This window comes from Pseudophryne corroboree, chromosome 9 (genome assembly GCF_028390025.1).
Source record: "Pseudophryne corroboree isolate aPseCor3 chromosome 9, aPseCor3.hap2, whole genome shotgun sequence".
Taxonomy (NCBI): domain Eukaryota; kingdom Metazoa; phylum Chordata; class Amphibia; order Anura; family Myobatrachidae; genus Pseudophryne; species Pseudophryne corroboree.
In genome coordinates, this window is record NC_086452.1 from 94,188,327 (window position 1) to 94,202,656 (window position 14,330).

Consider the following 14,330-nt stretch of genomic DNA (forward strand, 5'->3'; position numbering starts at 1 on the left):
GGATTCTTCTAGAGATGAGCGGGTTCGGTTCGTCAAGATCCGAACCCCCCCCCAAACTTCACCTATTTTACGGGTCCGAGGCAGCCTCGGATCTTCCCGCCTTGCTCGGTTAACCCGAACGAGGACGAACGTCATCATCCCGCTGACGGAATCTCGCGAGATTCGTATTCCATATAAAGAGCCGCGCATCGCCGCCATTTTCACTCATGCATTGGAGATTGAACGGAGAGGACGTGGCTACGTTCTCTGCCTGAAAAGCTCCGTATCTGTGCTCAGTGTGCTGCAAATATCTACGTTCTCTGCCTGAAAAGCTCCATATCTCTGCTCAGTGTGCTGCAAATATCTATGTTCTCTGCCTGAAAAGCTCCATATCTGTGCTCAGTGTGCTGCAAATATCTGTGCTGCATTGTGGGGACCACCAGTATATAACTATAGTAGTACAGTAGGCCATTGCTGTATCTTGCAGCTCCGTGTCAGACTCAATTCTAGACAGTATCCTGATCATCAGTGCTCAAAATCTGCTGCATTGTTGTGTGACCAGTATATACTATATAATATTATATATAGTAGTACAGTGCAGCATTTTGGTGACCACCAGTATAGTAGTACAGTACAGTAGGCCATTGCTGTATCTTGCAGGTCTGTGTCACTTCAAGTATCCATATCTGTGCTGCATTGTTTGTGAGCAGTATAGTAGTACAGTGCAGCATTTTGGGGACCAACAGTATATATGTAGTAGTACAGTACAGTAGGCCATTGCTGTATCTTGCAGCTCCTTGTCACTTCAAGTATCCATATCTGTTCTGCATTGTTTGTGAGCAGTATAGTAATACAGTGCAGCATTTTGGGGACCAACAGTATATAGGTGTACAGTACAGTAGTCCATTGCTGTATCTTGCAGCTCCGTGTCACTTCAAGTATCCATATCTGTGCTGCATTGTTTGTGAGCAGTATAGTAATACAGTGCAGCATTTTGGGGACCAACAGTATATAGGTGTACAGTACAGTAGTCCATTGCTGTATCTTGCAGCTCCGTGTCACTTCAAGTATCCATATCTGTGCTGCATTGTTTGTGAGCAGTATAGTAGTACAGTGCAGCATTTTGGGGACCAACAGTATATATGTAGTAGTACAGTACAGTAGGCCATTGCTGTATCTTGCAGCTCCTTGTCACTTCAAGTATCCACATCTGTGCTGCATTGTTTGTGAGCAGTATAGTAGTACAGTGCAGCATTTTGGGGACCAACAGTATATAGTAGTACAGTACAGTAGGCCATTGCTGTATCTTGCAGCTCCTTGTCACTTCAAGTATCCATATCTGTGCTGCATTGTTTGTGAGCAGTATAGTAGTACAGTGCAGCATTTTGGGGACCAACAGTATATATAGTAGTTCAGTACAGTAGGCCATTGCTGTATCTTGCTGCTCTGTGTCACTTCTAGTATCCTGATCAGTGCTTAATATCTGTGCTTAGTGTCAGTGCTGCATTGTGGTGACCAGTATACTACAGTACAATAGTCCAGTGCTGTTCTCGCTGCTCAGTGTCAGTTCTCCGTAGTATCATCAGTGCTCAGTAAAATCAGTGCTCAGCTTTTTTTTATGTATGGTACTTCTATTACTTACTTTTACTTCATAAATACTCTGTTTGTTTTTAGTGCTGTATATTGTAATAAATGTAATTTTTTATATAACTGCCTAGTTTTGCCAACGGTTTTTGCACCAGTGGTCGCTTTTCATTACCTCATCCCCTGTCCATAAATCTTTATTCTAGACTCTTATACCGGTGCCTAACTATATTTGAGGTGCAAAGCTGACGCTATGATAATACATAGGGAGTGCCCACTAGGCTGATCATATACCCGTAGTTCCAATACTAGTGTTACTTGTTATACTGCATCTGTGGCGCCAATAGCTTTCCTGGTACACATATATATATATATATACTAGGTGCTTCATCGCGCCCTACGGGCGCTCTTCACACCGTCGCAAGGGGCTACGCCCCCTTAACCCTTGCATGCCTTTCTGGGGTTCAATATTTGTATTATATGGAGTATTACCTGCATTCCTTTGTTAGTGGTTAAATATTGCATAATGAAAGGGCGTGCGATGGTGAAGGAGGCGCAGCCCCTTGCGACGCCGTGAACAGCACCTGCAGGGCACGATGTACAGAATGTAGCGGGTGCGGGGGGGACTGCGGATGGTGTCTGTAGATGCTGCGGGTGGAGGGGCGGCGGAAGTGAGGGTGGGGCCCGGATGGGGAAGGTGCTGCAGGTGGTGGAGGGGCAGGTGCGGGGGTGTCATTGGTGGGGGAGGGGTGGGGGAGGGGGGGACCGCGTATGGAGGAGGGTGTCTGCAGATGCTGCGGGTGGAGGGGGGCAGGTGTGGGGGGGAGACATATAAGGGGGTGGATGGTGGAGGAGGCCTGGAGGTGCAGTGGGTGGTGAAGGGGCGGAGGAGTGGGAACCGCGGGTGGTGTAGGGGGTCTGGAGGCACAGCGTGTGGGGGAGGGGTGGAGTGCCGCATGTGGTGGAGGGGAAGGTGGGAAGGTGCGGAGGTGTGGTGCATTGGGGAGAGGTCTGGAGGCGCTGCGGGTACTGTACCTGCCAAAAAGGTAGTTGGAGGGTATGTAGTAGCAGGGCCAGGACAGGGGTGACAGGGTCAGAACAGGGGTGACGGGGCCAGGACAGGGGCGACGGGGCCAGGACAGAAATGACAGGGACAGGATAGGGGTGACAGGGCCAGGGTAGGGGCGGCAGGGCCAGGACAGGGGTGACAGGGCCAGTATAGTGTTGACATGGCAAGCACAGGGGTGACAGGGCCAGGATAGGGGTAACAGGGCCAGCATAAGGGTGACAGGGCCAGGATAAGGGTGAAAGGGCCAGGATAAGGGTGAAAGGGCCAGGATAAGGGTGGCAGGGCAAGGCCAGGGGTGACAGGGACATGACAGAACACAGGGCACGGGAGAGATTGGTATTAGGGACAAAACAGTGGTGACAGACAGATGTGTCTTACCGGAGTCACTGCTGCTGGCTGCTGCTGTTCCACTCCAACCTGTTGGGATCTGCTGCTGGTGGAGGCTTGGCATGGCTGACTCTCTTAGGCTGGAGTCCTGCTTCCTCTGCCCGTCCGCATCCCTTTCCCCCTCCTCAGTCACACACCGCAGACCTCGCGCAGCTGCCGGGCACTGTGGTAAGAGGAGACTGGGAGTGACTGGTTAGCCCCCCGGAGATGCTGCGGCTGGAGGGAGGAGGGGGTCATAGCATGCACGCGGCGCGGACCTCGCGGCTGCCGGGCACTGTGGTAAGGGGAGACTGGGAGTGACTGGTTAGCCCCCAGGAGATGCTGCGGCTAGAGGGAGGAGGGGGTCGTAGCATGCACGCGGCGCGGACCTCGCGGCTGCCAGGCACTGTGGTAAGGGGAGACTGGGAGTGACTGGTTAGCTCCCAGGAGACGCTGCGGCTGGAGGGAGGAGGGGGTCGGAGCCTGCAAGCAGCTCGGACTTCTGCAGCGCTACCTGCCGGCTAAAGTGTGTGAAGAAGCTGGGCGCACCTCACTGTGGGCGGCAGCGCTGCAGGTAGCGGTGGGGTTGCTGGGGCTGGAGATAAAAGAGGCGGTACGGAACTTGCACAGCGGCAGGTGCCCCACAAAACTGCAGCTAAGAAGCGTGGAGTGTGCCAGAAAGTGACGCTCCTCCGTGCCAGAGAGACCCTGCTGAGTATGCTGATGTGGGGGGTCAAGCACACAGTGAGCCGGTGCCCGTCTGTCTGTACGGCATACCCCCTCACACACCCCCATACCTCCAACTGTCCCGATTTTCGTGGGACAGTCCCATTTTTGGGGGTCTGTCCCGCTGTCCCACCCGCAGGTTGCAGTGTCCCGCGGCGGTGGGGGTGGGGGGGGGCAGTTGGAAAGCTCCTGTACTCGCTGTTCTGCTTAGCATGAGCAGCGGTGAATAGTGGAGACAGAGGGAGAGGGGGCATCAGGGGGTACGGATTAATGGGGGGTTCCGGCAGCAGAGCCAGATTAAGGGGGGGGGGGGCAGGGGGTACGTACCGTTGGCCCCACAGTTTTAGGGGGCCCCACGGCTCGAGTAGCTCTGTCCCAGCTCAGAAGCTCCCCCGTCCTGCCAGCAACAGCGGCAGCATTGAGCTACAGTCAGCACACGCTGCTGCGTGTTGGCAGGTCTGTGGTGTTGCAGGGAGGCAGCAGTCTCCCTGCTTTCTTCTGCCTGTGCGGGTGTGTAGGGGGGAGCGACCACCTCCTCTGGATTTAGCCCTAGCTGAGGGGCCAAAATGCCATAAAAAAATAAATAAATCCTGGAATTTGCATAAGGGGGCGTGGCCTCGTGTCCCGCGATTAGGCCACGCCCCAACCCCACAGCAGGCACAGCAATGAGATAGGGCTCTCCTGTCTCAAGTGCCCTGGGCTCCCCGGACTCATAATCAGCCCCTGGGGGCATGCCAGCAGCTCACAGAGCACTGGGCATGCCCCCTCACTGACGAAAACGGAGGCCCTCCCGTGAAGCCACGCCCCCTTTTCGCCGAGTGTGTGTCCCTCCTTCTGCCTGAAGAAAGCTCCTGAAGAAAGCTGGGAGGTATGCATCCCTGCCTGTGCCATGCCCATACTATCTGCTTCTGCTCCTAGTCTCCTATAGATTTGGCCAGATCTGTGACTCATTTGACTAACTCCGCCCAGTGTTGTGACTCCGCCCAGCGTTAGCAAATGAGTCACAAAGTCACAGAATAGGGCTATTATATAGGAGATATATATATATATATATATACACACATACATACATACATACATACATACATACATACATACATACATTATATTAGTAGTACAGTACAGTAGGCCATTGCTGTATCTTGCTGCTCTGTGTCACTTCTAGTATCCTGATCAGTGCTTAATATCTGTGCTCAGTGTCAGTGCTGCATTGTGGTGACCAGTATACTACAGTACAATAGTCCAGTGCTGTTCTCGCTGCTCAGTGTCAGGTCTCCGTAGTATCATCAGTGATCAGTATAATCAGTGCGCTGTTAGACGTGCGCCCTTTTTCCGCCATTAGTGCAGTGGGATTTAGACAATTGATGAAGTTATTGTGTCCCTGGTACAAAATCCCATCTAGATTCCACTTCACTAGGCAGGCGATAGCGAGATTTTACCAATTAATATCAGTGATTTATAATTTTCTCTGACGTCCTAGTGGATGCTGGGAACTCCGAAAGGACCAAGGGGGATAGCGGCTCCGCAGGAGACTGGGCACAAAAGTAAAAGCTTTAGGACTAGCTGGTGTGCACTGGCTCCTCCCCCTATGACCCTCCTCCAAGCCTCAGTTAGATTTTTGTGCCCGAACGAGAAGGGTGCAATCTAGGTAGCTCTCCTGAGCTGCTTAGAGTAAAAGTTTAAATTAGGTTTTTTATTTTCAGTGAGTCCTGCTGGCAACAGGCTCACTGCATCGAGGGACTAAGGGGAGAAGAAGCGAACTCACCTGCGTGCAGAGTGGATTGGGCTTCTTAGGCTACTGGACATTAGCTCTAGAGGGACGATCACAGGCCCAGCCATGGATGGGTCCCAGAGCCGCGCCGCCGTCCCCCTTACAGAGCCAGAAGAGCAGAAGAGGTCCGGAAAATCGGCGGCAGAAGACGTCCTGTCTTCAATAAGGTAGCGCACAGCACCGCAGCTGTGCGCCATTGCTCTCAGCACACTTCACACTCCGGTCACTGAGGGTGCAGGGCGCTGGGGGGGGGGCGCCCTGAGACGCAATAAAAATACCTTAGATGGCAAAAAAAATACATCACATATAGCTCCTGGGCTATATGGATGCATTTAACCCCTGCCAGAATACATAGAAAAACGGGAGATAAGGCCGCCGATAAGGGGGCGGAGCCTATCTCCTCAGCACACTGGCGCCATTTTCCCTCACAGCTCCGTTGGAGGGAAGCTCCCTGGCTCTCCCCTGCAGTCACTACACTACAGAAAGGGTTAAAAAAGAGAGGGGGGGCACTAATTACGCGCAGTATTAAAGATACAGCAGCTATAAGGGGAAAAACACTTATATAAGGTTATCCCTGTATATATATATAGCGCTCTGGTGTGTGCTGGCAAACTCTCCCTCTGTCTCCCCAAAGGGCTAGTGGGGTCCTGTCCTCTATCAGAGCATTCCCTGTGTGTGTGCTGTATGTCGGTACGTTTGTGTCGACATGTATGAGGAGAAAAATGATGTGGAGACGGAGCAGATTGCCTGTAATAGTGATGTCACCCCCTAGGGGGTCGACACCTGAGTGGATGAACTGTTGGAAGGAATTACGTGACAGTGTCAGCTCTGTATAAAAGACAGTGGTTGACATGAGACAGCCGGCTACTCAGCTTGTGCCTGTCCAGACGTCTCATAGGCCGTCAGGGGCTCTAAAGCGCCCGTTACCTCAGATGGCAGATATAGACGCCGACACGGATACTGACTCCAGTGTCGACGGTGAAGAGACAAATGTGACTTCCAGTAGGGCCACACGTTACATGATTGAGGCAATGAAAAATGTTTTACACATTTCTGATAATACGAGTACCACCAAAAAGGGGTATTATGTTCGGTGAGGAAAAACTGCCTGTAGTTTTCCTGAATCTGAGAAATTAAATGAGGTGTGTGATGATGCGTGGGTTTCCCCCGATAACAACTGATAATTTCTAAAATGTTATTGGCATTATATCCTTTCCCGCCAGAGGTTAGGGTGCGTTGGGAAACACCCCCTAGGGTGGATAAAGCGCTCACACGCTTGTAAGGGCTCTACCCTCTCCTGAGATGGCCGCCCTTAAGGATCCTGCTGATAGAAAGCAGGAGGGTATCCTAAAATGTATTTACACACATACTGGTGTTATACTGCGACCAGCAATCGCCTCAGCCTGGATGTGCAGTGCTGGGTTGGCGTGGTCGGATTCCCTGACTGAAAATATTGATACCCTAGATAGGGACAGTATATTTTTGCCTATAGAGCATTTAAAAGATGCATTTCTATATATGCGTGATGCACAGCGGAATATTTGCCGACTGGCATCAAGTCTAAGTGCGTTGTCCATTTCTACCAGTAGAGGGTTATGGACACGACAGTGGTCAGGTGATGCGGATTTCAAACGGCATTTGGAAGTATTGCCTTATTAAGGGGAGGAGTTATTTGGGGTCGGTCTTTCAGACCTGGTGGCCACGGCAACAGCTGGGAAATCCACGTTTGTACCCCAGGTCGCCTCTCAACATGAGAAGACGCCGTATTATCAGGCGCAGTCTTTTCGTGGACAAGCGGGCAAAAGGTTCCTCATTTATGCCCCGTGATAGAGGGAGAGGAAAAAGGCTGCAGAAATCAGCCAGTTCCCAGGAACAGAAACCCTCTCCCGCCTCTGCCAAGCCCTCAGTATGACGCTGGGGCTTTACAAGCAGAATCAGGCACGGTGGGGGGCCCGTCTCAATGAATTTCAGCGCGCAGTGGGCTCACTCGCAAGTAGACCCCTGGATCCTTCTGGTGATATCTCAGGGGTACAAATTGGAATTCGAGACGTCTCCCCCTCGCCGTTTCCTAAAGTCGGCTTTACCGATGTCTCCTTCTGACAGGGAGACAGTTTTGGAAGCCATTCACAAGCTGTATTCCCAGCAGGTGATAATCAAGGTACCCCTCCTGCAACAGGGAACGGGGTATTATTCCACACTGTTGTGGTACCGAAGCCGGACGGCTCGGTGAGACCGATTCTAAATCTAAAATCTTTGAACACTTACATACAGAGGTTCAAATTCAAGATTGAGTCACTCAGAGCAGTGATTGCGAACCTGGAAGAAGGGGACTATATGATGTCTCGGGACATCAAGGATGCTTACCTTCATGTCCAAATTTACCCTTCTCACCAAGGGTACCTCAGGTTTATGGTACAGAACTGTCACTATCAGTTCAGACGCTGCCGTATGGATGGTCCATGGCACCCCGGGTCTTTACCAAGGTAATGGCCGAAATGATGATATTCCTTCGAAGGAAGGGAATTTTAGTTATCCCTTACTTGGACGATTCCCTGATAAGGGTAAGATCCAGGGAACAGTTGGAGGTCGGTGTAGCACTATCTCAGGTACTGTTGCGGCAGCACGATTGGATTCTCAATATTCCAAAATCGCAGCTGGTTCCGACGACTCGTCTTCTGTTCCTAGGGATGATCCTGGACACAGTCCAGAAAAAGGTGTTTCTCCCGGAGGAGAAAGCCAGGGAGTTATCCGAGCTAGTCAGGAACCTCCTAAAACCGAGCCAAGTCTCAGTGCATCAATGCACAAGGGTTCTGGGTAAAATGGTGGCTTCCTACGAAGCAATCCCATTCGGCAGATTCCACGCAAGAACTTTCCAGTGGGACCTGCTGGACAAATGGTCCGGGTCGCATCTTCTGATGCATCAGCGGATAACCCTGTCACCAAGAACAAGGGTGTCCCTCCTGTGGTGGTTGCAGAGTGCTCATCTTCTAGAGGGCCGCAGATTCGGCATTCAGGACTGGGTCCTGGTGACCACGGATGCCAGCCTGCGAGGCTGGGGAGCAGTCACACAGGGAAGGAATTTCCAGGGCTTATGGTCAAGCCTGGAGACATCACTTCACATAAATATCCTGAAGCTAAGGGCCATTTACAATGCTCTAAGCTTAGCAAGACCTCTGCTTCAAGGTCAGCCGGTGTTGATCCAGTCGGACAACATCACGGCAGTCACCCACGTAAACAGACAGGGTGGCACAAGAAGCAGGAGGGCAATGGCAGAAGCTGCAAGGATTCTTCGCTGGGCGGAAAATCATGTGATAGCACTGTCAGCAATTCCGGGAGTGGACAACTGGGAAGCAGACTTCCTCAGCAGACACGACCTCCACCCGGGAGAGTGGGGACTTCACCCAGAAGTCTTCCACATGATTATAAACCGTTGGGAAAAACTCGACAGGTATTGCGCCAGGTCAAGGGACCCTCAGGCAATAGCTGTAGACGCTCTGGTAACACCGTGGGTGTACCAGTCAGTGTATGTGTTCCCTCATCTGCCTCTCATACCCAAGGTACTGAGATTGATAAGATGGAGAGGAGTAAGCACTATATTCGTGGCTCCGGATTGGCCAAGAAGGACTTGGTAACCGGAACTTCAAAAGATGCTCACGGAGGATCCGTGGCCTCTACCTCTAAGAAGGGACCTGCTTCAGCAAGGACCCTGTCTGTTCCAAGACTTACCGCGACTACGTTTGACGGCAGGGCGGTTGAACGCCGGATCCTGAAGGAAAAAAAAAAAAAAAGGCATTCCGGATGAAGTCATCCCTATCCTGATCAAAGCCAGGAAGGATGTAACCGCAAAACATTATCACCGCATTTGGCGAAAATATGTTGCGTGGTGCGCTGCCAGTAAGGCCCGACGGAGGAAATTCAACTGGGTCGATTCCTACATTTCCTGCAAACAGGAGTGTCTATGGGCCTGAAATTGGGGTCCATTAAGGTTCAAATTTCGGCCCTGTCAATTTTCTTCCAAAAAGAACTAGCTTCAGTCCCTGAAGTTCAGATGTTGTAAAAGGGGTACTGCATATACAGCCTCCTTTTGTGCCTCCAGTGGCACCTTGGGATCTCAATGTAGTTTTTGGGTTCCAAAAAAGTCACATTGGTTTGAACCACTTAAATCTGTGGAGTTAAAATATCTCACATGGAAAGTGGTCATGCTGTTGGCCCTGGCCTGGGCCAGGCGCGTGTCAGAATTGGCGGCTTTATCCTGTAAAAGCCCTTATCTGATTTTCCATTCGGACAGGGCGGAATTGAGGACTCGTCCTCAGTTTCTCCCTAAGGTGGTTTTCAGCGTTTCACCTGAACCAACCTATTGTGGTGCCTGCGGCTACTAGGGACTTGGAGGACTCCAAGTTGCTAGACGTTGTCAGGGCCCTGAAAATATATGTTTCCAGGACGGCTGGAGTCAGAAAATCTGACTCGCTGTTTATCCTGTATGCACCCAACAAGCTGGGTGCTCCTGCTTCTAAGCAGACTATTGCTCGTTGGATTTGTAGTACAATTCAGCTTGCACATTCTGTGGCAGGCCTGCCACAGCCAAAAATCTGTAAATGCCCACTCCACAAGGAAGATGGGCTCATCTTGGGCGGCTGCCCGAGGGGTCTCGGCTTTACAACTTTGCCGAGCAGCTACTTGGTCAGGAGCAAATACGTTTGTAAAATTCTACAAAATTGATACCCTGGCTGAGGAGGACCTGGAGTTCTCTCATTTGGTGCTGCAGAGTCATCCGCACTCTCCCGCCCGTTTGGGAGCTTTGGTATAATCCCCATGGTCCTTTCGGAGTTCCCAGCATCCACTAGGACGTCAGAGAAAATAAGAATTTACTTACCGATAATTCTATTTCTCATAGTCCGTAGTGGATGCTGGGCGCCCATCCCAAGTGCGGATTGTCTGCAATACTTGTACATAGTTACAAAAATCGGGTTATTATTGTTGTGAGCCATCTTTTCAGAGGCTCCTCTGTTATCATGCTGTTAACTGGGTTCAGATCACAGGTTGTACGGTGTGATTGGTGTGGCTGGTACGAGTCTTACCCGGGATTCAAAATCCTTCCTTATTGTGTACGCTCGTCCGGGCACAGTATCCTAACTGAGGCTTGGAGGAGGGTCATAGGGGGAGGAGCCAGTGCACACCAGCTAGTCCTAAAGCTTTTACTTTTGTGCCCAGTCTCCTGCGGAGCCGCTATCCCCCTTGGTCCTTTCGGAGTTCCCAGCATCCACTACGGACTATGAGAAATAGAATTATCGGTAAGTAAATTCTTATTATTAATTACAGTGATCTTTCCAAATGATTCCAGTGATTTTGTCATTTTCTTCCAGTGATTTGGACCAATAATACCATTGATTATAAGTAACGAATAATTCCTGTGATATTGAGGTGTTTGTGTCGCTTAGCTTAGCCATCCAGCGACCACAGTGCACCTCTTTTTCTCTTTTCTTTGCATCATGTGCTGTTTGGGGCCAATTTTTTTTAAGTGCCATCCTGTCTGCCACTGCAGTGCCACTCCTAGATGGGCCAGGTGTTTGTGTCGGCCACTTGGGTCGCTTAGCTTAGTCATCCAGTGACCTCGGTGCAAATTTTAGGACTAAAAATAATATTGTGAGGTGTGAGGTGTTCAGAATAGACTGGAAATGAGTGGAAATTATGGTTATTGAGGTTAATAATACTATAGGATCAAAATTACCCCCAAATTCTATGATTTAAGCTGTTTTTGAGGGTTTTTTGAAAAAAAACACCCGAATCCAAAACACACCCAAATCCGCCAAAACATTTTCAGGGAGGCTTTGCCAAAACACGTCCGAATCCAAAACACGGCGCGGAACCGAATCCAAAACCAAAACACACAACCCATCGCTGAGCGGCGATCCGCTTTGTACCCGTGCAATGCGCAGTGTAGACCGCGACTATGCGAACGCAGGACTGCAAAAAACCCCTAGCAAACGAACAGGTCTGAATTAGGCCCCATGTGCACAGGGTGGGGCAGATATAACATGTGCAAAGAGAGTTAGATTTGGGTGGGTTATATTGTTTCTGTGCAGGGTAAATACTGTCTGCTTTATTTTTCCACTGCAATTTAGGTTTCAGTTTGAACACACTCCACCCAAATCTAATGGTGCCCATACACTTGTGAGATATTAGGTGATATCCTTCGATTTCGACCTCATCTGTGAGAGAAATCGAAGGATTGTGTGCACATTTTAGGTACCTTGAGACGCGATGCGCGGGCACGCCGCTCGAATGTTGCGACTCAAGATAGTTTGTGCTGCACTTAATATTTCTCGCATCGCAGTGCGATCGCATGTGGTTTTTAAACCACATGTGATACATCGCACTGCGATGTGCGATGGGCACCGGACGCACCCACTCAACGGTGACGTGCCGATCACGTGATTACCATGCGATCCTGAACTGCCGGTGCGATGTTCCGCGATGTCGCGTCGCGGGGCATCGCACAATTGTATGGGGGCCATTACTCTGTCTGCACATGTTATATCTGCCCCGCCTGCAGTGCACATGGTTTTGCTCATTTACTAACAAATTTGCTGCTGCGATCAGATCTGAATTAGGCACTCTGTTCTGTCCAACATATCTGGTGCTACGTGTAATGTGCAGAGCAATATTTGTTCTGTGTAATGTGCAGAGGGGTGGTATTCAGTATACCGGTTGTTGGGATCCCGGCACACAATATACCGGCGCATGAATCCCGACAACCGGCATACCGACACCTTTTCTCCCTCTTGGGAGTCCACGCCCCCCCTGGAGGGAGAATAGATAGCGTGGTGCGCTTAGTTCACCACCCTGCCCGCAGCGTGGCGAGTGCAGCGAGCCCGCAAGGGGCTCATTTGCGCTCGCCCCGCTGTCGGCAAACCGGCGGTCGGGTTCCTGGCGACGGTATGCTGGCCGCCGGGGACCCGGCCGCCGGCAACTCATACCACACCTGTACAGAGCCATGTTTGGTCACTGTAAGCAGGGGAGTAGCCAGAACTTTGTGGGCCCCATAACAACATTTTGAAGGGGCCCCCGTCCCAATGCTTCTAGAGAGACACTTCTCTGCAGCAGTTGTTAATTGTATGCCCTATAGTAGTCCCCTAGTTCATTTTCTGAACCATAGTAGAACCTTATTTAATGTTATGCCCCATAGTAGTGCCCTATGATTTGCAGTAGTGCTTAAGTTCACCCTATGTCACATTTCAGAGCTGCCAGTACACATTATGCCGCACAGTACCCCCAATTCACATTATGATACATAGTGCTCCCCGTACATATTGTGCCTCATTACAGTGCCCCGATTCATATTATATAACATTATAATGCACTCCAGTTCATTTTATACCACACTACAATGAGCAGGTACAGGGGCATATCTAGATATATTGCAGGCCCCAAGGAAAAAGTTTGTAAGGACCCCTACATACCACACAATGGAAAAAAAGTGTATATAACACATGTAACTGTGACAGGGAAGATGGGCCCCTCTCAGCTCAGGGCCCCATAGCAGATGCACTGCCTGCACCTATGGTAGCTATGGCCTTGACTGTAAGTAAATATAGGAAGATAGTTATACCTGAATATGATATGTACAAGGGAATAGACACCATAGTGTTTTAATCATGTTGTCTTACTTAGGTGCCAGCTGCTTCTGCAAACCCCGTACAGAGGTTTCCATATTCCCAAGCAAAAGAGCTCATTCAGGAATTCCTGACAGCCAAGCTACGTAACGTAACATATGACCCAAGTACATCGGCTGACCTCACCAAGAACTTGTGCGAAGACATCAAGAAAATGGTTCGCAGAGTCACCCCGCCCCGATACAAACTCATCTGCAATATGGCAATCGGGAGTAAGAACCGGGAGGACATTCTAATGACCAGCCAATGTCTTTGGGACTCGTACTCCGACAACGTCACCTCCTGTAGCTACCAGAACGCCACCATGTTCTGCGTTGTCTCAGTGTATGCAGTTTACTTTGAGTAAAGACGTATTAGCTAATTGTGGCACTCCGGTCTTTAGCATGACAGGTGTAAAGAATGGTATCACAGATAAACTAATGAACATAGGAATCCACTCTGCACATAAACATAAAACAAGTTTATCTCTGACAGTCAAAAGATCACAAGTGGCAGCAAATTAGTTCATTGTTTTAGTACGTCTCAGCACGGCTAAATCTCTCTGCGTATCGCAATTATGCTACATATTAATCTGTCTTCTTTGCAACGCAATGATCAAAAGCAGAGAGGTTTGTCTGCCAAGTGTTTTATGTATGTGTGGCCAAAAAACTCCAGTGTGTTACGGTACAAGAGGTTCGTATCAGTTGTTCTTGTTTCATTGTTGTATAGTGAAATCTGTCAGTTGACCGAAGATGCATTCCATGACAAGGGGGATAATTCAGACCTGATTGTAGGAGCAAATTTGTTAACAGTTGGGCAAAACCATGTGCACTACAGGGGGGGGGGGGGGGGGGGGGGGGGCAGATATAACATGTGCAGAGAGAGTAAAGGTGGGTACACACTATTAGATATATCTGCAGATCAATTGATCTGCAGATATATCTATGTACGGATCGGGCAGTTCACCTGTCAATCACCGCCGGCCGCCGCAGCATGTGTACGGGCGGTCGGACGACCGCCCCGTACACACACAGCGACGGGCCAATATATCGTTAGATATATTGGCTGTCGGCTGTGCTGCGCGGCCGGCGCGATACGTCTGTGAACGACGGAGTTCACAGACGTATCGCCCGTACACACTGGCCGACGGTCCCGCGATGTATCGGCCGTTCAAGAGAACGGC

The 14,330-nt window shown here is 50.3% G+C and overlaps 1 protein-coding gene across 3 annotated transcripts in view; it reads left to right on the top strand.

Annotated features, from left to right (window-relative positions):
* The window catches only part of LOC134957614 (dynein light chain Tctex-type protein 2B-like), a 119,422-nt gene extending 105,893 nt beyond the window's left edge, over positions 1-13,529 (top strand). For 2 of the 3 annotated variants that reach the window (XM_063939635.1, XM_063939634.1), the window contains exon 5: positions 13,167-13,529. In XM_063939635.1, coding sequence (XP_063795705.1) covers positions 13,167-13,514 — 348 coding nt within the window. In that variant the 3' untranslated portion in view covers positions 13,515-13,529. The remainder of the gene's footprint in view (positions 1-13,166) is intronic. The other variant, XR_010186683.1, reaches the window with a different exon arrangement.
* The last annotated feature ends 801 nt before the right edge of the window (positions 13,530-14,330 follow it).